General features: G+C 39.6%; 1 protein-coding gene across 8 annotated transcripts in view; it reads left to right on the top strand.

The window, feature by feature from the left end:
• The window catches only part of crb1 (crumbs cell polarity complex component 1), a 226,235-nt gene that overhangs the window by 194,082 nt on the left and 9,746 nt on the right, over positions 1-22,407 (top strand). For 2 of the 8 annotated variants that reach the window (XM_039735482.1, XM_039735480.1), the window contains exon 13: positions 5,401-5,438. The exons of 4 other annotated variants lie outside the window; for them this stretch is intronic. In XM_039735482.1, coding sequence (XP_039591416.1) covers positions 5,401-5,438 — 38 coding nt within the window. The remainder of the gene's footprint in view (positions 1-5,400; positions 5,439-22,407) is intronic. 2 more of the 8 variants (XM_039735483.1, XM_039735481.1) reach the window with 1 other exon arrangement.

Here is a 22,407-nt window from a genome sequence, read left to right as displayed (position 1 = left end):
TGACGGCGAGAGCTTTCAGCAATAAATCAGGGATCAAAAAACACCGAAGAATGCATGAGAGTCACTGGAGTAGAAAATCAAAATACAACAAAAATGCAAATTGCTCTCCTTGGGAAAGGCAGTGACTTTTTAGTATTGTCACTTTGAAAGATGCTATAACTGATAAACACAGCGCTACACAGATGAATTTGTTATATATTTGAAGTAGGCTGCTTTATGCACCTGAATGTGTGTTTGTGCGTCCGTCTTAGAATATTCATACATACTGTAGAGACACACGCGATACGGACGTAGTGAACGGCTGCAAAGGGAACACAACACAGAAAGCTGACTGCAGTGCGAGGTACGAACGGCATATTAACAGAACACCCACTTGGAGACAAACACGAAGCACATTCACATGTCTATGCAGAACTTCTGTTTTTACATCCAGTGTGTATATTTCTGTTATGTTTTTATAGAATATAAAAAGTGTGAGACGGTATACTGAGAAAAGTACACGTGTGTGTGTACATAAAGTATACAATTTCAATAAAAATAAAATATGTACTCCATACAGTATATACTGAATGTTGGTACAGTATATAAATATACATATATAAAAATATACATACATACTAGAGGGGCAAGGCTCCCTTCAGCGCATAACCCCCAGTTGAGGCCAGAATATTAGTAAAATCTATAAATGTGCAAAAGAAAAATGAGTCAAAAATCACAAAATTCTATAAATATGTGAAAGAAAAATTAATTATTATTTAACCGAGTAAAAATCATGAAATGAGAATGAAATATTTACTCTCTTACCGATTCCCGTTACACTGCAGTGCACTATACTCGATGAGTGTTTCTAAGAGACTCAGTAAACGATCCATTCGTCTTAACTGACATTCTTATAGATACAAAAAAATATATTTTTTTAAAAAATGACAGGAAAAATCAGGAGAGCACTAAAGTGGTGAGCAGCGGGTCATCGTAACTCGACCTTCAGCTAACGAAATCACCTAAATACAAACACTGGTGCTATGATTAGATCATTACTTTTTTTTTTATAGTTTGCTCCTGTGAAAGAAAGTTTACTTGTTCAAAAATAATGTAATTTATTGAATTACATTATTAAAATTATTGACATAATAATGATTTACTGAAATTAAAAACTACAACTTTGTAGATATTAAAAACCATGACTTTCTTGATATTTTAGTTTATAATTTAAAAACGGAATAAGAATTTGAAAATCTAACAACATCACATTAAAGTTTGTTAAATTCTGAAAAGAACGATACCAAACATACATCTGTAGGTTTTAAAATAAACTTGATTTAAAGCGTGACAAAAAAGTGACATTAAAATGTCACATAAAATCTTTGCACAAAATCGTTGCACTTTTAGGCTGTGGGTTTTATATATAAAGAGTATATTTAGAGTATAGTGTGTGTGTGTGTGTGTGTGTGTATGTTAGACTCCGAGACAGAAGGGTGGCAGGATGCCAGTATAAGTGACTTCCAGTCACCCCCAAGAAGCTCATTGAACTCTGGCACGTTTTTGATGGTCAAGAGGAAATTGTGTTGTAGTCTCCATTTATTTCTACATACAGACACAGTTATTACATCACACACACATCCAAATTAAATATCATGCACATACCATATTGTAAAGATGGACAGATTCTTTGAATGTTATCTTAACTGCCTTTATAGAAATTTCACGTATCGAAAGCAAACAGGTGTTTTCATTGCCGTCAAAGCCTTTCTTTCATTCAAAGACAAAAGGAAATGTAGCCGATTGTATCTCAGGTGTTGTAAGTCGCCTTCCATAAAGGTGGTAGGTAAATAATTATCCAGGAAACAGATTCCCCTCAGGTTTGAAACTGATTTGTTTTTTTTTGGTTTTGTTTGAATTATCCCAGCATCACATCAACTATCTTCTTTCCTTATTAAGCAAATCCTAAAAGATGACGTTTTCAGGCTGCCACGGCCTCATTATTTAGCAATTTCAAGATGGGCACGAGAGACCAGAGTTCCGTCTCTCTTTTCTGAAATATAAAAGTCCTGGCGAAGTCGAGTGTGGGGGCCGATTTCCTATTTGCTATTTTTTTTTAACTCTCACAGCAGCGGCCTGTAAACATTCTGAGCTCTGTAGTCCATTGAGCCGAAAGGAGCTTTCTATCTTATAAAGACATTTTAGAGTGGAATACGCGTCATGTCATGCCACATTCTGACCCACTTAACCCAGAGCAGGGTCTCTGGGGGTGCTGGAGCCCATCCCGGCCAGCATAGGGTACAAGGCAGGAAGAATCACTGAACAGGCGCAGTCTATCGCAGGGCAGGCAGACACACACACACACACACCAAACACCCAAAAATTGTGCAGAAGCTTAATTAATAATACTAGGATGTTAATCTTTGCTAATCATTACTGAAACATTTTAAGAAACGTTTGTGTCTTCAGCTCAAGGGGACAAACCTGAGTATGGTGACAGACAGACTGGGGGGCCGGTATGCCAACATACAGTAAGTGAGTTACAGCCTCCCCAAAGGCGCTCATCACAGACTGGCATGTTTGTGAAGGTCAAGAGGAAAATGTGGTGTCGTCTCCATTTGTACAACTGCGACTGTTCAAGTCAGGCCTTCATAAGTTAATGGAGAGACCACCAACGGCACCGAGTCCTAAGATGACGGGGTTAGACAGATCGAGAAAGTGACACAGTTACCAGGAATAGTAAATTCTAGAATTCATTTGATCATTTCAGCTGTTACTCAAGACTACTCACAGTCCAAAAGGCAAGTTTCTAACGTGTTTACTTTCACAGTGAATATTAAAGGGATACTCCACCTAAAAGTGACATCTTGTAACATGCTTCTTACCCCACGTGATTTGTTGTGATTGCAGGGAAAGTATTTTTTATGTTGTGTTTTCATGCAGAACGGAGCTAACAAAGTTTATGCGTAGATAAAGCAGGTGGTGACCAATGCTGGACGACAGTAAGTAAGATCAAAGTGTGCACAGAATGACCCCGTAAGAGAGGACTTCCACTACTTGTCACTAGCGATTGAACAATAATTTAGTGATTCTGTTGACTTCATCGGGCTGTGAACTCCAACACACATTTGGACAGTTTGTGACCGAGTGTGAGACATCAGGGATGACAATCAGGACCTCCAAATCTGAGGCCATGGTCCTCAGTGGAATAAAGGTGGTCTGTCCTCTCCGAGTGGGAGGCGAGTGTCTGCCTCAAGTCAAGGAGTTCAAGTACCACGGGGTCTTGTTCACGAGTGAGGGGGGGAAAAGGGATGGTGAGACCGAGAGACAGCCTGGGGCAGCGAGTGCAGTTATGGGGTCTCTATGCCAATCCATAGTGGTGAAGAAGGAGCGGACTCAGAGCACAAAGCTCTCCATCTACCAGTCAATCTACGTCTCTAAACTACATCTCGAGCTTTGAGTAATGACGAGATGGCAGGTACAAGAGGCTGAAATGAGCTGGCACTGCAGGGTGGCTGTCCTCTCCCCTAGAGATGAGAGGGTGAGAAGCGCGGCCATCTGGGAGAGGCTCAAAGTACAACCACTGACCCTCCTCATTGAGAGGATCCAACTCAGATGGTTCAGACACCTTCCTGTGGAGGTTTTACGGGCATCACCCGCTGGAAGGAGACCCCAGGTTCTCACTGGGAGGATTATATCTCCCAGTTGGCACAGGAATGCCTTGGGATGAGCTAGCGGAGAAAAGGACATGTGGGCCTCACTGCTAAGACTGATGCCCCTATGACCCGCTCCGGGATAACAGGTGGAATATGAACAAATGAACAAATATTTTAACCAAAAAATGCACAAATTTTCTTAAGTTCTGAGTATGCGACTGGATAACCTGATGTGGGTTATGTGTCACAGGTAACAGGACATTTTTTTCATAGACATTTTCAGGCAGTTGTCTAGCATTTGTCACCGCCTGACATCTTGTTTTGTGATTTGAGCTTCATTCATCTCTCCATCTTCTAACTCTGCTTAGAAGTTCATTATTACAAGGCTTGTGTGAAACCATAGCATCAAGGCAAGGTAGCCACCAAACTTTGACGAGATGCCATTCCATTACTAATGCGGGCCTGACTTGCAGAATGCCAACTGAGCCGTGGATTTTTTAGGATATCAGATGAAAACCAAAGCTACACCCAGGTGTACCAGAGGAGACACCCCCGAGTCGAAGCAGTGAGTGACCGGGCCTCCATTTAATACCAGCCTTTTGTACCGGTGAAGTTGCCAGGCTATCCGCTGGTTCATTACATCTGCATGAGGTGCCAATCTGTTGTGGCTCACAAAGTGACTGCTCAGACTACCCCTGTCCTCACTACACTGATCTCTCTACTCATTTTGTTCTTTTTCTAATACTAAGCAAAAACTTTGTTAGCTCAGTTCTGGATGAAAACACAAGATAAAAAATATTTCTCAGCCATCACTACAAACCACCTGAGGTGAGTACCAGTCAGAAATGATCATTTTTGGGCGGACTATTCCTTTATCTAGCACTTTTTCATAACAGTTTAGCACGTAACTGTATCGAGATTTTGATTATTCTGTCTTTCCCATCAGCTGATATGAACGCTGCATAGCTCTATGAATATTAAATGACAGCTAAGATGTGAAAAATTGTTCTAAAGCGTTATATGCAGCCCATCACCTTTTAGCCATTTTCGTGACCACTTATTAAATTATCATCATCCCTGTGAGCAACAGCCCCATATAATACGAGGATTCTTTATTACTTTTTTATTCTTTATTATTTTACTGATCTAAAATTTGAACACGGGGTAAAAGATCATCCAAGTTCAACACATTTATTTTCGTGTACTTTGCTGACGTGATTATTTGAAATGAGTCATACATCATAAATGCACAGCACAGCTCTCTCCCCGTTTTTCAGTGAGCTCTGGCAGGTTACGTGACTCGTCTTTGGGTCACAGATGAGTGTCCCCTAAACCTGTAACCAAACTGATGTCAGTGCACTCAGGGACACAGCGGTGACTCAAAAAGAGTGCAACGGGCATTCAACAGTAAATGATCTTCAGAAACACACACATGCGAAAACCCCAGTGCAAGACATGACGACAATACGGTAGGAAGAAGTGCCCACTCTGCCATTTTTATCACATTTGACAAGCTGTGCGGTGACATTTGAACTGAATTTCAAAAAGATTTCTTGTCTATATTTTGATTCCCAAAGTAAGATAACTGGATGGCCAAAGCTACCGATTTAAAGTGACGCTCCCCTCTTTCATGGGTATCAGTAAGCTTGTCTGTGTTAACATATTGAAGCAAACAAGTTGAAGAGTTTTTGTGTGATTTTGACAGATGTGTTTTCTTTAAGATGCCACAAGTGATTCATTTTTATCACAACTGGTTTCTTTACAGCAGTTGCTGCACAAGGAACAAACATCTCCAACACAACTGTAAGTGTTTATCAAATTTTAATTATTGAATTGTATTTTTCCTTCTTTGCATCTTTTGTTTTAAGCAATGGCAGGATTATAGCACTGCTCAAGAAACTGAACTTCATTTCCATGTACGCAGCCACTTTTATAACTCACTTGTGAGCTTGCCAGGGCCAGGTTAAGGCCAACTGATGCCCAGGCACAGCCCAACAACGATGCCCCCTCAACCCGTTTATTACTTACCGGACAATAAATTAAGACTAAATTAGAGCTGAAAGTGGAAAAAAAATCAGTAAAAGAAATAATAAAATGGAGTCAAATCATCTAATGAAGTAAATTCTAGCCCAACAGTCAGCTGTGTGTTACATTTGACCAAAGTGAAACAAACGTGACATCGGACGACACCTTCAAACCAAACTTTTCAACTTTAGTCGCTCGCCATAACAAAGGAAATCATAACAATGCAGATTAAAGTCAAACATGGCAGATAAGGATAATTACTAAAAATTCGACTAAAGTTGAGTGTGGCAGTGAAAGATTTAGGTGCGTGATACCTACAGGCAAAAAACTCGGTGATGCCCGCTACTTCACATGGTGCCCTAAGCACTGGCTAACCCAAGTCTGGATCATTGAATTACTTCATACGCTCTGGAGAGAACTAGGGACACACATATGCAGTATGTGCGCTACGTGCGGAGTGGACTCCAGAGCCCTGGGATCAAATCCTGACCTGGGCTCTCATTTATATTACTTTGCATGGATTCAAATAAATAAACACATAACCTAAACCAAACACTAGTTTATAATGAACTTATAAAAGGATATTGATTTGACAAAGATGGAATAATACTTATAACAAGTCTTGTATGTCAACTGATCGCTCCATCTATGTAAGGAAGCTGTGCACCTTCAGCTGAAATGACGTGACATTTTTTGGTTACGGAGTAAATGCAGTTTTGCAATACCAATGATCTGTGTACGTCACAACCAACAATTTCCTGGATTTGGCTCCAAACTTTGAACACCCTGAATACGTTTGAGTTAATACACAGATTTATACATTTCCCTGACGCTCCATGTGAGGTAATGTTGGAGCTTGCTGGTTTTCTGGCGCGTTAATAGGATTGACAACACGCACACAGAGGTCATTGCCCCAAGTGTGGAAGAGCATGCATATGTGAATCGCAAGCGATATCAACACACAGGTGGCCACGGGTGCAAACTATTATTCTTGATGTTGGTATGAAGTGGCAATAAGTACATGCAACTTAGCATAAACATCCTACCGTATTACATTTTTCTTCTTCCTCTCCTTAATTTTTATTATTACTAGGGCTCTACCCCCTGCTCACTTTGCTCACCAACCCCCTACGCGCTAGTCATTTCCTGGATCTGCAGCTTGTGACGAAACGCGCTGTGCTTTTGGATAAACATGAATATCAACTCTGTCTTTGAAATCTCCGTCTTTCGAAACTGTTATCGCTGTCAATTCATCACATGGTGGTTTGTTATATATGCGAGCGTGATCTTTCAGATTCATATAGAAATCCAAGAAAAGTTCTTTGTCTGTGTTTTTCAGATATTTTTAGTATAAAGTGCGATAGTTCTGGACATATGGATTTGTATCCATTATTAGGTGTAGAATTTCTAATACGTCCAATCGTTTAACCTTTTTGATTCTATGTTGCACCGCTCCTCTGTGATGATAAATATAAACCTGACCGATGTGTGGTTTCTATGAAATTAAACTTGTAGTAGCTTTAATTGTTGTGGGACCACAGATTCTCATAGTTTATGGTCCTGAATCGTGTAATCTACGTTTTGCACATTGAATGATGCGAACATGAACAGATTATTGTAGATTCAGATATTTGGCCTGTAGGGTTTGTGGATTTCACTTTCACCAAATAACAATTCTCTTATTTCTCGTGGATACGCCTCTTCATTGGAAAGAAACACTACTTTTCCCTGATGGCAACACGAATTAGACGATCTACAAGTCTCTGACTTAAACTACATATCGACATTCTGTCATATCACCTATGTCCATACTGTATATTCAATCTCTTTTGCTGTTCCGTTATTTCACTGAGTAATAATTTCTGTTTGTTAGCACTAATGCGATCTTTACTATCAGTTTTTGAGCCTTTTGAATTTTAGTACTTTCATAATCTCTAATCTGCTCTGCATGTGTATCGCACCAACGATTTTGAATTCTTTATGACGTTCTACTTTGTCTTCTACACTTTGTCTTTTATTTCCGCCGCCGCTTGGACCTGTTAGGTTTTCAATTCATCTCTTGGCACAAAGTCTCGTCGGACTTTAAATTATCTTTCTGAATATGTCTTGTCCCAAGATTTTGTTTTATGTAATAGAGCAGGGGTCCTCAATCCCAGTCCTGGAGAGCCGCAGTGGCTGCAGGTTTTTGTTCTGGTTGCTTAATTAGAAAGCAATTCTTGACAATAAAGCACTAACAAGCTATGAAATTAAATTAACTCTGCTATGTCAGGTCATTCTCGTATCCTAGATTTTCTTTCCCTTTCTATCATGCAAATGATTTGAAGGCTAAAATGGACGAGTAATTCTCAGTCCTTCACTTTTTTCTCTTTATTTTTCTTCCAAGTATTTAATTAAACCCAATAGTGCAGATAAATACACAAAGGTGTAAATGTAAATAAGCTAAATGGAGAAATGCTGCTCTCTCTTGTCATTTGCATGTTATTGATAATAAGGAGCAATTAAAATAGCTGTTTAAGACAAAATTAAGCAATCAGGGCTCAAAATCACTAACGTGAAGCAGAAGTGTTACTTTAGCAATAAGTGCTTTTTATTAAGCAACTGGGTTGGAGCAAAAACCTGCAGCCACTGTGGCTCTCCAGGACCGTGATTGAGGACCCCTGTAATAGAGAGATTATTATTATTATCTTCATGAGTGCCATTTTGTGGCTTGGATACTGCCATTCATTCACAAATGGGACCTCCTACTCTCTGTGGGCAGTGGGTGTAGGGCGCTTGATAATTGCTGCTCATGTCCTATTCAGACTTTTAGTGCCATTCTGAGGAGACATTCTGAGATGGTTGATAAATATGGGCACAGGCAAGCAGAATGCTGACAGCAGCTCCTGCTTTAATTAAAGAGGTCCTTCAGACACCACAAAGGACAGAGTTACAAACTGCTGAATTTTGTACCATCATAAAGGAATACATTTTCTTGGGCAAATATAAAAAAAAGAACAAAATTAGTAGAGAGATTAGTGTAGTTAGGACATAGTCTATACACAAACTCTGTCAGTGAGCCACAACAGATTGGCACTTCATGTAGATGTAACGAAACAGTGGATAGCCTGGCAACTTCACAGGTACAAAAGGCTGGGTTCAAATGGAGCCTCGGTCACTCAGTGCTTCGACTCGGGGGTGGCTCCTCAGGTACACATGGGTTTAGCTTTGGTTTCCATCTCATACCCTAAAATATCTGTGGCTCAGCTGGCATTCTGCAAGTCAGGGCCGCATTGTTCACAAGATGCTTAGTGATGGAATTTGGCGACTACCTTGCCTTGATGCTATGGTTTCACACTGGCCTTGTAATACTGAACTTCTAAGCAGAGTTAGAGGATGGAGAGCTGAACGAAAAAAAAACGAAACATGAAGTTGTCAGATCAGATCTGGTCGATCTTATGGATGTTTATTCTGGGTACATTAGTCACTCTTGTTATTGGGAAATTTGAATATATTGTAAATCCAAAGTTAGAAGTGACTGCTTGGCAATAGAAACTGTGCATACTTCATTGCTCTTGAATGTTGAAGTTAATGGGGCAGCTCTGAGTTGTAAAGTTAATCCTTCTGTTAAACAGAAAATTACTCTGTGTTAATGAGCTCTCCGTTTGAGACGTTTTGGTGCATCTTAGCTGACTTATTTCATGCAAAGCTGCTAAACTAGCATTTGCACGAATGTGAATGAGGCTATGGCACCAAAGAAGGGTCACAATTACCGAGAGAAATAAACTTTTTTGATTTAATTCCAGTTAAGTAAGAAAATTCCTGTGTTGCTTTTTACAATGCTGAGCCAGAAAATGAAATGACATTTGTAAAAATTCCAGTGTGAAGCAATTCATGGGATTCTTGGCATAACCTGGAATATGGCATCAGCGCATACTGCAGAGTTAAATACAGGTCAGTGGACGTCTGTGCTGTGCTGGTTTTAACGTTGACTAGTTTTGTAACCAAAAAGAGACGTGCGCATTTGTTTGAGCTTCTTCAGCTGCAGGCCGTGATGCTGCTTCCTGTCTGTTAAGTTCGAACTGCCAACCTACCACAGCGCAGACGTCGAGAGTTACATGTCATTAGTGCGCCATCAGAATAAGACGCCAGGACCGTCAGGCTATTGTACTGGCTAGTTGAATGTTTAGAATATTAGCACAATTCACACAAGAACAAGCCATCTGATCCAACGACGCTCCTCAACCTCGCTCACTGAATTTCTCTAAAATAGGGTCTACAACATCCTCCCACACTACAGTGACAGGTTTACTATGACTCCTAGGTACTCCTGTGAGTTGTAATATCAAATTTATAAAACTCCCATTTGTGTATTTAAGTCTACCATTTTTACTCCCTACTTCATTTACTTAATTTAACTTCTTTTCATGTGCCACAAATTTTCCCATCTGAATTCTGTCTAAGTCTCTCTGTAATGACTGCGCTATCTGCCATTCCACCTAGTTTTGTATCACCTGTAAACTTAACCCGCTTGTCAAGGTCATTTCCGAAAATTAAAAACAGCAGCGGCCGCAGCACTGATCCCCTCTTAAGGGATACAATTTTCACCATCGCCTTTTTCGGGTAACCATAACCGTTTCCTTCATCTGTTTAAGGCAATTTTGTGTTCATCTACACAAAGCACCTTGAACTCCCTTCTTCTTCTTCTTTCGGCTGCTCCTATAGGGGTTGCCACAGCAGATCATCTTCTTCCATATCTTCCTGTCCTCTGCATCTTGTTCTGTTACACCCATCACCTGCATGTCCTCTCTCACCACATCCATAAACCTTCTCTTAGGCCTTCCTCTTTTTCTCTTGCCTTCTACCCTTAGCACCCTTCTCCCAATATACTCAGCATCTCTCTTCTGCACATGTTCAATGCACCTAGAACTCCCAATTCTCTTAATTTGATCTCAAGCCTTATTACTTGGCAACATACAGCAAGCTTTGTGAAAATCAAGATAAATATTACCTGCACCACTGTGGCCATATGCATTTGTTATTTCCTCATAGAATTCCAGCACATTAGTGAAACATAACCTCCTCTACCTTCACCAAAACATGAAACAGTATTCACAAATGTGTTCATCTCAGCTTCAGCAGTCTACCCTCATTAGATTTGTACTCGACACGTCACACTCTGTAGTCCAATTCAACGTGACGTGCAAGTGAGACTTCCACTTCCCTCTAGACCGTCAGCATGAATCTCTCAGGGTCTGAGTTTTGGATCAAGGTACTTTCTTAAAAAAAGAATAACTTTCTGTTTTTGTTTCTGTTATAATCAGTTGCTTTTATAAAATGTTTGCAGTGCTCCCTGAATTATTTGATATACTCTATAAGTCCATTTAGTGTAGAAATATGAATGCAATGTTTTTGGGGTTTTTTGCACTTAAAGTAAGTTGCTAAAAATGATTCCTTTTTAGTACCCTGAGTGATGCCATAATTATTTTCTACAAGTTCTGCCATTTTGTGATCTTGTTATCATTATGACACGTCCATGCCTCTGGCAGATATTCTGTTATTTTCGGATAGAGAATATTGGCAACACTTGAGTTTGGTTTACTAAATCGCTCATTTACACTTAGGTAACAAGACCTTAACTTCTTTTGGTCTTCATCACACTTATAAAACACCAGTACAATATATTGGTTGTTCATATCGGTGCAGTGTGGTATGTTGGCATGCTAGTAAAATGATTTGATGTGAAGGATTCACAGATCTTATATTAATATGTAATAATAACAAGAGAAATGTGTCTTGTGGAAGAATAAGTTTAGGGTAACATAGCATTGATCTTTAAGAAATAGCATAAAGGGTTAATAAACGTCAGAAACCAGATAACGGTCAAGTGAACAACAAAATGTACACTCAACTATTTGAACTGGTTTAGGAAAAATACTGAGATGGTCAAGAAAATGAAGAATGTAACAGAAGAAAATGAACTGAAGGATGACTAAAAGATGGCTAAGAAATCAGCAGATGTCCTATAAATGAGAAATTTCAAGGGTGGTAGCTCATCTCAAAAGGTGTAAGAAGAACCAGAATACAATATAATAGATTTTTATTTGATATAAATCATTTGGGTGTAAACCAACGAACCAACGAGAGTTTATTAAATGAACGTCTATTCTTTGTTTCTCTGATCATCCTGACCCTGCTGTAACAGACTGCTCTTGATGAACGCTCCCTCCAAGGCATTCTGCCGAAGGAGTAATTGAAAGATACAATGAGTAGCTTTTCTCCTGCCCGATAACCGATTTGTCCCGTTAGAGGATGTTTCTTTCTTCAATAAGATGTTACATTTCTACCACAGTCTCAGTTAAGCCCCCTCAGAACTGTCCAAAGTGAAGTTTTGTTAGTCGGTCACACTGCAGAGATGAAGAAACACTTTACTGATGCTTTAGAAGGAGTTATGAAGACCCAAAGGTTTGTCAAGACCTTGTTACATAACAGTAAATAAGTAATTACGTTAACAAGAGTGCTACCAACATTCGCAATCCGACTTTACACATAATAATGTTTCCTTTTCTCTGTTGACTTCCTGGTAGCTCACTTCTTTGTCTGGTTCTTGATTTCTGAATATTTGCTCTGATGAAAGGATTTTACTGCGTATCTCCCAGGCCTTTTCATTCTCCTTTACTGTTTCTCGTGAGTCACTTTCTATCTCTTTATTGTTAGAGGAAGTGTTTGGGCTTTCTTGCTTTGAGTTTCAATTGTATTTTCTTGATGATGGAGATTTTGTTTGCTGGTCTTTAGAACTCTTGTTTATAACCCTCATTTGTCACCTTGTCATTCTTATGTTTTGTTTTCTATGATTTCACTCATCTCTCTTTGTTTTTATACAATCTTTACATTTTGACTCAAACAGAACACATCAAGTGAAGTAGGTTAGAAATCCCATCTTCTCCTCAGGTGGTCTTTGGAGATAAGGGTGGGGGGGGGTGGACTACAACTATGAGTCACTGGTTATTCCCCCTCGTTTCACCCAGAAGATTAATAGAATGTACGCTATATGTATAAAACAAATAAAAAAACAGAACTGACACTTATAACCTCCTCTTCGCAACAGGAGGACATTTTTATAATATTCATTTATTTAAGTAGGGGGCTTTGCCCCCTGCTCTCTTCGCTCAACAACTATTTGCAGTTCTGCCGCTCACGTATGTTGATGCAGATGTACAGTTTTAACAGATTTTAACTTTCATTTGAAGTGTTACATTTGCATCATCGTGACGTATAACTGCCCGCGATTAAATTTCATTTCTTTCTCTCTATTAAATACGACTTTTTCAAATGTTTGGTTCCGAGATTTGTTAATTGCAAAAGCTATTCTGACAGGAAACTTAACTTTTTAATACGAATGGCATATCAAGATCTCCTTTGTTGTGTAATGTCATCCCCTGAAGATGTACTACATTACCTTTCCTGGATACATCCTTCTTTCTACAGTAATTTGTGCGGTCGAAACCCAGACGGTGTTAACGGTTGTAGATATTCTTCAGGATATTGTAAGTTGTTGTTTGCATCTTCCTCACAATCACCACCAACTGTTCCAGCATAGTCTGTTGTTATGCATTTAACCATTTTGCTGTGTAACCGATTGGCAATTTTTGCATTAATTCATTTGACTTCCTCGTTTCTAGGTGCTAGGATTGCCCAGTGTACTCATTTTTTCTGTTGATAACCCTTCGTAATGAAATTCGTCAATAAGATTTGGACATAATGCGTCATCTTTAATTGGGAACTTAAAGTGAGGAAAACATTAAAATTTATAAGATCTGAGAGCGCAGGGAGTGTGTCTGACAAAAACATTCACAAGACTGAGAGGCGAGAGGACTGTGGTCTTGTTTGAAAATGGTTAATAGGAGGGCGTGACTTGAAAGAATCTCATGGCAATATTCTCGTCTCGCGGGACTTGACAAAATCTTTTCCAAAGTGTCTTGTCTCCTAAAATGTCTAGCCACATCGAAATGCTTTTTTTATATAATAGAGAGATATGCTTCTGACCTTTTCAAGTCCTTGCAAACTTTTACTGTGAACCTAAGAGTAAGATTTAGAGAGAGAGAAGTCATTCTGCAGCAAGGAACAATTCATAGAATACTAACAATAATGATTCCAATAGTTTAGCAATAATATTGAAATGTTATAGAGTGCACAGAATACACCACAGCTGTCAACTTATTTGACCTAAAGAAACATAATTGGACTTTTTATCATCATAAAATGAGCATTCAGAAATAAAGGAACGGATTTTTGATACGATCAACCATTAAAGAGTTCATCAGGCCAGTGAGAGGCAAATGTTAAAATCTCATTCTTTTTCAACACACTTAAATATTTTCAAATTCTCAGTAATCATTGTGGTCAACATAAACACCTGATACGAGTGTTGTTTTGTTCAGCAAAGTTTCCAAATCCTTTGAAGTAAAAATCACACTGATGTCATGTTGTGTTCTGGAGATATTGAGGATAAAATACACAAAGGTCCAGCAAAAAGGGCACATTTTACTGAGGTGCCAGTTTCAAATCTTTCCAGATATTTAAATGTAGAAAATCTCAAGTTTCATTAGCCTGTTTTCAAAGTTAGACTATATCAGAAATAACAGAAAGAAATTGGTGCCGTAGTTTTCATGTGATGCTCTAACAGGCAGAAAGAAATGAAATATGACACATACTGTACATATATAACAATAAGAATAACACAGAAGATAGACGGGTCTAATCAAACAAAGTGCCATCAAAGCAATTTCAATAAGGACTCTATGGACCTGTTGCTGCCATCTAGAGGATACGTGCCGATAGTAATTTAATATCACTTTAGCTAATAATGACGACTTTTAGTGAGGTAGTCTTAGCTTTCTAAATACTTCTAAGTTATGTTGTCTCAGATGTCCAGTTCCCTCCTTGTTTGGGACAAAAAGACATTTTAACTTGATTTACGCCTCTGCTCCACAGTTTAAAATTACAAATCAATCAATTTACACGTGACTAAAGCACACACTGCAGATTATCATTTGCAGACATTTTAGTCAAAGCATATAGAAATGACATTTTTTTATACACGGTCCCCCCATTTCAGGGCGCCATCATGTTTGGGACAATGGATGTCACAGGTGTTTGTGATTCCTCAAGTGTGTTTCATTGTTTCATTAGTGCAGGGATAAGATACTGTACTTGATGCTTCTGCCCTTTGGAGTCAGTAGTTGCCATTGTTCAACATGAGGACAAGAGCTGTGCCAAAGAAAGTCAAAGAAGCCGTTATGAGGGTCAAAAACAAGAATAAAACCATTAGAGACCTCGGGAAAACCTTAGGATTACCTAAATCAACTGTCTGGAATATCATTAGGAAGAAAGAACGCACTGCTGAGCTCAGTAATCTCAAAGGGACTGGTAGGCCAAGGAAGACCTCCACTGCTGATGACAGAAGAACCCCCAAATGATAGCGTGACACATCAGAAACAAACTTCAGGAGGCTGATGTGCGTGTGTCAGAGACAACTATCTGGAGACTTCATGAACAGAAATATTGAGGCCACACTACGAGATGCACTATACTAGTTAGCCACACAATCAGGATAGCAAGATTACTGCAGCAGAGTAATGGAAACAGCAAAAGTGTGGAGATGAAAAGCAACGGCCCAACATCCAAAGCAGATCACCTCATCTCTTCAACGTGGTGGTGGGGGGTGTTACGGCTTGGGCATGCATGGCTGCCACAGGTATTGGCACATTTCTCTTCATTGATGATGAAACTGGCGACAGCATTGAAACAAACTTTTTATGTGCTCAAAGTCCAGTAAAAGCCTCCAAGTCCACTGGATGGTGCTTCATCCTACAACAAGATAATGATCCAAACAAACTGCACAGGCGACAAAGGTGTTCTTCAAAGCTAAAAAATGGAAAATTCTTGATTTGCCAGGCCAGTCACCTGATTTAAATCCAACTAAGCAGGCCTTCCATATTCTGAAGAAATTTTAGAGTTTGGCAGAGCTTCACCAGAGAAGATCTTCGGCACCTGGTGATGTCTGTGAATCACAAGACGTCAAGCAGTCATTGCATACAAGGGACATGTGACAAAGTACTTTAATAGACCTGCAAATTTTGTATAAACGGGTGTGGCTATTTTTGTATGATGCTCCAGACAGAAATTTAATTTTCCACATGTAAATTCTCTATTCCCTATTCAGTGTCAAATTAGAGAACAAAACAGGGAAAGAATTAGGGCCCAGGAGAAAACCCTGTTTAATGCAGGCTTGAGCTGTGGTACGGTATGGAAAGACAGTCAGTACTAGTGTTGGCAAAACACGCACAATGTTCAGATAACACGTTTTGACCTCCTCACGGTCATTAGATAAATGGGGCGCCCCTGTGGGAAACGACTTTAAGGGTGAATGACATTGCAGAGATGAAGTTAGCTGGGGGTCAGCAATCTTCTCCTACAGCTTAGATACAATGGAGGAAGCAGATGAATAAGCAAGTCTCCTGTTGCCTTCTACAACCTTCTGCTGTGAACCCTTTGCTTATTCCTGGTGGGCTTGTGACCCTTCAGTAGGAAAGAACACAGGACTCACACTGGCGAACAGACACTGTATCCAAATGTGCCAACCTGTTTCATAGATTTCATTCTAGACCTGCAGTTAAGAATACTGAAGTGGACTTCAATTTGACTGTCATTGGCACACTAGGGAGTGATTCATGTTTGGGGAGAAAGCGTGTGGAAAGGAAATAGTGTATGTTTATACGTATATCTATACTAATAAAAGGCAAAGCCCTCACTCACTCATCACTAATTCTCCAACTTCCCGTGTAGGTAGAAGGCTGAAATTTGGCAGGCTTATTCCTTACAACTTACTTACAAAGGTTAAGCAGGTTTCATTTTGAAATTCTATGCATAACAGTCATAAGGGTCGACAACGTCCGCCATGTTGAACTTTCTTATTTATGGCCCCATCTTCACGAAATTTGGTAGGCGGCTTTCCTGCGCTAACGAAACCGATGTACGTACTTATTTTGGTGGTATGACGCCACTGTCGGCCGCCATATTGAACTTTCCAACGGTCTTTGTTACTTAAGGGTCCATCTTCAAGAAATTTGGTACTCGGGTTCCCAATGCTAACTGAATCCTACTTATGTACATATATACGTTCATTGCCTGCAGCTCGGTCGCCGTGTGAGGCGGCGTTTGGTCCCCCATCCCAACGCCTCCCATGTTGTGCCTATATAAGGCTGTCCTTCGCTCCGGTCTCTACATTCCCTTCCTTGCTTCACTGCGGTATTCACGTCTCCCTGCTGATAACTGCAGCCTTTTTATTTTTTACACGGCTTCTCCGCTGTTTTATTGTTCGTTTATTACGATTATAGTTATTGTTTAGGTATTTTAGACTTACTTTACATTGTTCAGGTACCCATTTCCTTTATCATTCCAACCGTACCCCATTAACATGTCTATCAAGGTGATCACCATCGATCAAAGAACTGTCACTTACCGAGTGGTTTCCATGCCCGGAGATGGCACCTACCTTTTCCATTCTCTTTGTTACATATTGCACGGCCATATCAGGCTCACTCTTGATATCTGGAGGAACATTGTGTCTTATGTATTGAATGACTGGGACAGGTTCAAGGTGTGGACTGATGACGGTACAGGAGATAATTATACTACACAGGAGCACTAGAAGAGTGAAATGCTTAAGCCCTTCACCTATGGTTCTGCATGTGAGTTGATGGCTGCCGCTGAATTGTTCGGTTGTCGCTTTCAAGTGTACAGAAATGGACAAATATTTTACACCTTTGACAACCGCCAATGCCTCTTAAACATCTTAGATTCACAGGTGACGATTTCAGTAGTGGACACTTTGATGTTTATGAATGTTTAAACTCTCAAAAGCTGGATGTGAAGTTATCGATGAAACCGGTTGTATGCTTACAATGCTTGACAGATGCCGAATGTCACTTCAACACAAGTCCTACAAATACTGTCGTAATTGAAACAAACCATGAAACTCAAACCGATTATGACAGCAGCAATCCAAGCTGTGAGATTTGAAACAAGATTACTGTTCACATGGCCAACTGTACGTTGCATGCTCAAGAGTAAGCTCAGCGCACAGCTTGGTCATATTACAACCGGAGGGCCGAACTCACAATGTGGTATACAAAGAGATCCTTAACAAATAATTATTGGTATATTTTCCCTCAGTTTCAAAAGGTTTAATTTTCTTCTTAATAAAAATTTTAAGGCAGTACTTGCGCTGAGGTATTTTGCTTTATATATATATATATATATATATAAAATCCAACATCTGTCTGTCTGCTTTTCACGAGAGAACTACTTAATGAATTTAGATCAGGTTTTTTCTAGAATTTGCTTGTACATTCCAGTTGATTTTGTGCCCCCTCTCATCACGCATTATAGCTTGCGGTACCGATTTATTTGTGCAAATCTGACAGAGATGCAGTGGGCCGAGGCCCTCCTCACTCACGCGCCAGCCTCGGGGCGTCTCTTACATCCGCTTAGTTAGCAAACAAGAGAACTACTTCATGAATTTAGATTGGCTTTTTTTTTTTCTACTATTTGCTTGTACATGCTACTTGATTTTGCAACTTCTCTCATTGCACTAAGTGTCATAGTTTGCTTGCAGGAGTGATATACTTGCACTAATTTGAGACAGAGTCCTGTTTCACTTCTATGTGGGCTGAGCCACGGGGCACAGCTAGTTAAAAATAAAAGTCACTACTATGAGCAATATCTACAAACATGGCAAACTCAAAAAGTTAAGTTTTGTGGTTGGTTCAAATCAGGACAATTGAATTAACATAAAAATGTTGGTGCAAATACAATAATTAATACGATAATTATATACATTTGTTTTTAGTAATTAGGAAAAATATTATATTGCCTTTGTTTCATGCTGGATTATCACAAATCGAGATCAATTACTTCTAAGTAAAACTAACTTGTAAAAATCAGAAGATTAACTTTCATTTTTGTAAAGTACTCCAGAAATCAGGTTATAAAAGTCATAAACATTTCCTAGCACAAAGTAAGCAGCTTATATCATATCGCTGGACCACAGAAGGAAATTCAAATAAATTATTATCGATTAGCTTTACGGGTACTAGCCATATAACAATGACAGAAACTAAAAATATTTCAGCATCCAATTCACATACTGTAATTAACGTGGCGTGGAAATCGTAGAGCATAACCCTGAAGAGGTCAGTTCATCTATCGATTTGTGCATTTCAATGATTCACCAAACAGCCGTAGCTCACCAGATGTCTGGGCAGATTCCGAAAGAAGTCCACTCTGCCTTTAGTTTACTGGCAACCACTTCTATTCAATGGCCCAATAGCATCAGTTACTATTAAAGTCAAGGAAGTATCCATTTATCCATTTTCAGATACACTTAATCCAAATAAGGATTGTCTAAGAGAGCTGCCGATTCATTGTAAAAATAAACCTTCTGATCAAATCAGTTTTTGTCAACCTACCATGAAATACAATGAGTTTGTTTGAAGACCTAATGGTGCAGAAGCAACTGGCACACATTTCTATATAAAAGAATGGCAATTAAAATAAATCAAACAAATACACATTAGATATAAACATACAACATGTATCCAACCAAACAAATAGAGATATATATAGAAAAAATTGTAGTCTGTTTGCCAATCACACAAGAATGAGTCAACCACTGTCCACAAGATTTGATATCTGTGTTACTGTTGGTTTAAATTAAGATACAGGCTATATGGCATACTGGGGAGAAGGATTGTAATGGAGGGAGTAACCCAAGCAGCAGCACTGATGCTGGGACTACAATTCCCATCAGGCAGCAGGAGAGTGCTAGGGCTGATGGGAAGATACCTTTATCAGTGTACCAGCCAAAGCAGAATCTCATCTATAAACACAGACACAGCATTTTCATCTCAACTAGTTTGGATAACAATTGTATTGTCTTTTGTCTAAGAACACCTTATCACTGGTTGTGTTCTGCCATGTTAAATTTCCAAAAGACACTCTCCCCCCATTACTGTCATCTGGACCCTTTTCTGAGAAATATAGGGGTCCAAAAGGGTCGCACAACGAGACTATATCCTTAAGCAGCAATGTTCCTTTCATTCAATCCCCCCGACCCCCCCAAAAAGGTTTTGAACTCCAAAACACCATTTTGTAGAGAGTTTAACAGTTGTGAAGCGAAGTCTAAAACAAAGTTTAGCATCAGTTTGGCCAAACTGTATCTGAAAGGAAACTCAACTGTTGTGCTCACCATTATCTTTTTATAATTTTATAAATAAACAGTGGAGCGAGATCTGGGCAGCCAGAAAAGGACCCTGGTGGCCTGCTCCGTTTTGGTCAAACATGCAAATAGGAATTTCAGTACACGGTCTACACGTGGCAATAACTCACATCAGTGTCACTCAATAACGTGACAATAATCACATCAGTGAAATAAATTAATGACACTACATTTTTTTTTAAAAGCAAAACCTTACATTTTTCAAAAGCCAACGCTATCACACACCTGCATATTGTTTCTTGAGTTAAGCCTCAACAAAAAACGAACGAAATGTGATGAATATGCAAGAAAGAGAATGTTGTGGCGTTTGTAACTTTTATGTTCTTTTAGTGGTAAACATTTACTCAACATTTATTGCTTTTTACAATGAGGCGTTTAGGGTTTAGTGCCAATACTGCGTTGTGATTTGTATCAATTTTAAATCACATTTAATGAATCAACTTAATAACATTATAGAAAACTGCCACTGGTGATGTCTCTTGTAATAATATGGAGACCTGCAGTTCTATTAGTGAACCCCAGTCCCCTGTGTGATTAAATATCTACTATAATATCTTTATAATATCTAATATCATGACATCACACTAAACCAGGAAATGAAAAGAAATACCGCTCATGGTTCCTATCTAGCAAGGAGTTACGGTACTTATGGAATTAAATAATACACAAAATGAACAAATTCTTGACTCTTGAGAGCGGACATATTGATGGAGGGGTCGTATAGGTGAACAATGAATGGCACACGTAATGACAGGAAGGTCAACATTTATAAAAACATCAATACTTCCTTCACCCATTATATAAATACCAGTAACGGCGCACTGCACAATAACTTGACTTTCATTCTCTGTACGTTTAGCATTCATTCGCTCAGAGGTTGATGCCCTTGTTGCTTCCTGAGCAGCTCTTCTTTACTCCACCCTAGCGGCCCGCTTCTTCTTTTCTTTCGTCAGCATCTTTTCGCGTTAAAACTGATTAAGTCAGTGTTTGTGTTGCAATTAGTACGATTTCTTTACTTTTTCACTTAAGCTGGCACTTAAGTCTTCAATTTGCCTCAAGAATGATTTAAGATATGGAGAGGCAGGAGAAGTGATGGCGAAGGTGGTACAGATGAGAATGGCGCCCGTACACATGCGCCACACAGCCGCCCTACTGGCCGCTGCCGAGTTGATTCTACAATAACATAAAATAAAAATAAAAAGAGGAATAACCTTGGAGGTCAGTCATCACCCAGAAACTGGATAGTAGACATCACATAGTATATGTGTACCAAATTTTAGGTCAATACGTCAAACACTTTGTGAGCTACAGGTGATTTAATATCCTGGACAGACAAACGGACAGCCACGGTAGCGTATTATAAAAGAAGATACCGGAACAACGCTAAATATTTTGGCTAGTAGGAGAATAACATCAATTCTTTAGTGCAAACTGATTGGCAGTGTGGGTGCTGACATAATGGAGTCTTGGTGGCAGATCAAGCAGATTACTGTACGAGAACTTAAAGGCCCAGAAGTGCAAACTGTGTGATGGTTTGTCTGGCCACCATATGCCGCGTGTGATGTCACTTTGAGTCGAGGTTAATGAGCCCAATGGCCTGCTCCTGACGTAATTCTTCTAAACAACCGTTGAATTGTACTTCATTACTGGCCAGATAGCCGGGGAACACGCAGTTTGTTGCTGGGCTGTGGAGTTTGTTGCTGGGCTGTGGAGGCTCTCACACATTCTTAAGGGTTCAGGTTCAATTACCTAAATGTAACAAAGTCAACTTCACTTAGAAGTAGAAATACAATAAATATGCACAATTTTAAACTAGAAAAGGAAGAGACCTTAAAAACAGTGCATAATGCCTTACCAAATTAAAAAAAAACAAAGAGAGACAAGTGCTGACCATATTGTATACAACATCTCTCCATCACAGGAAGATTTACATCAGAACATAACAAATCTGACAAACGAGAAGACGCCATTCTGTCTGTTCAATTAGCAGCGGAGCTGTCCCAAAACCTCATCCAGATACTCCTTAGAGGTCGTCAAGATGTCTGCTTCGCCTGCATGGCTCGGTAGCAGTGTGGGCTGAAGCCCATTGGGAACCCTAGATGCTGGGCTGTATGGTCTGGGAACCCTAGATGCTGGGCTGTATGGTCAGGGGCTGCAGACTCTGTGGGCCCCGTCCTCTCAATCATTGTCCATCACACATCATTTTCATTCCAGGTTTTGAAGGCCCCCGACTTACCCAGTGGGCCCTGGATAATCATTACCCCTCACTACATCGGCCATGGTGGGTAGTCAGTGTTACACTTTCTCCGACTGGTGAAACCCCCATCAAGAGTGTCCGGAGCGTACACTGACTCAGTTACATAAATGGCACCGCTCTGTGTACATACTGACAAGTTTACGAAATGTGCACCCCAAGCTCTCTTAAATACG

This window comes from Polypterus senegalus, chromosome 14 (assembly GCF_016835505.1).
Source record: "Polypterus senegalus isolate Bchr_013 chromosome 14, ASM1683550v1, whole genome shotgun sequence".
NCBI classification, from domain to species: domain Eukaryota; kingdom Metazoa; phylum Chordata; class Cladistia; order Polypteriformes; family Polypteridae; genus Polypterus; species Polypterus senegalus.
Note: the sequence above shows the minus strand (reverse complement) of the source record. Positions and strands in the feature narration are given on the sequence as shown.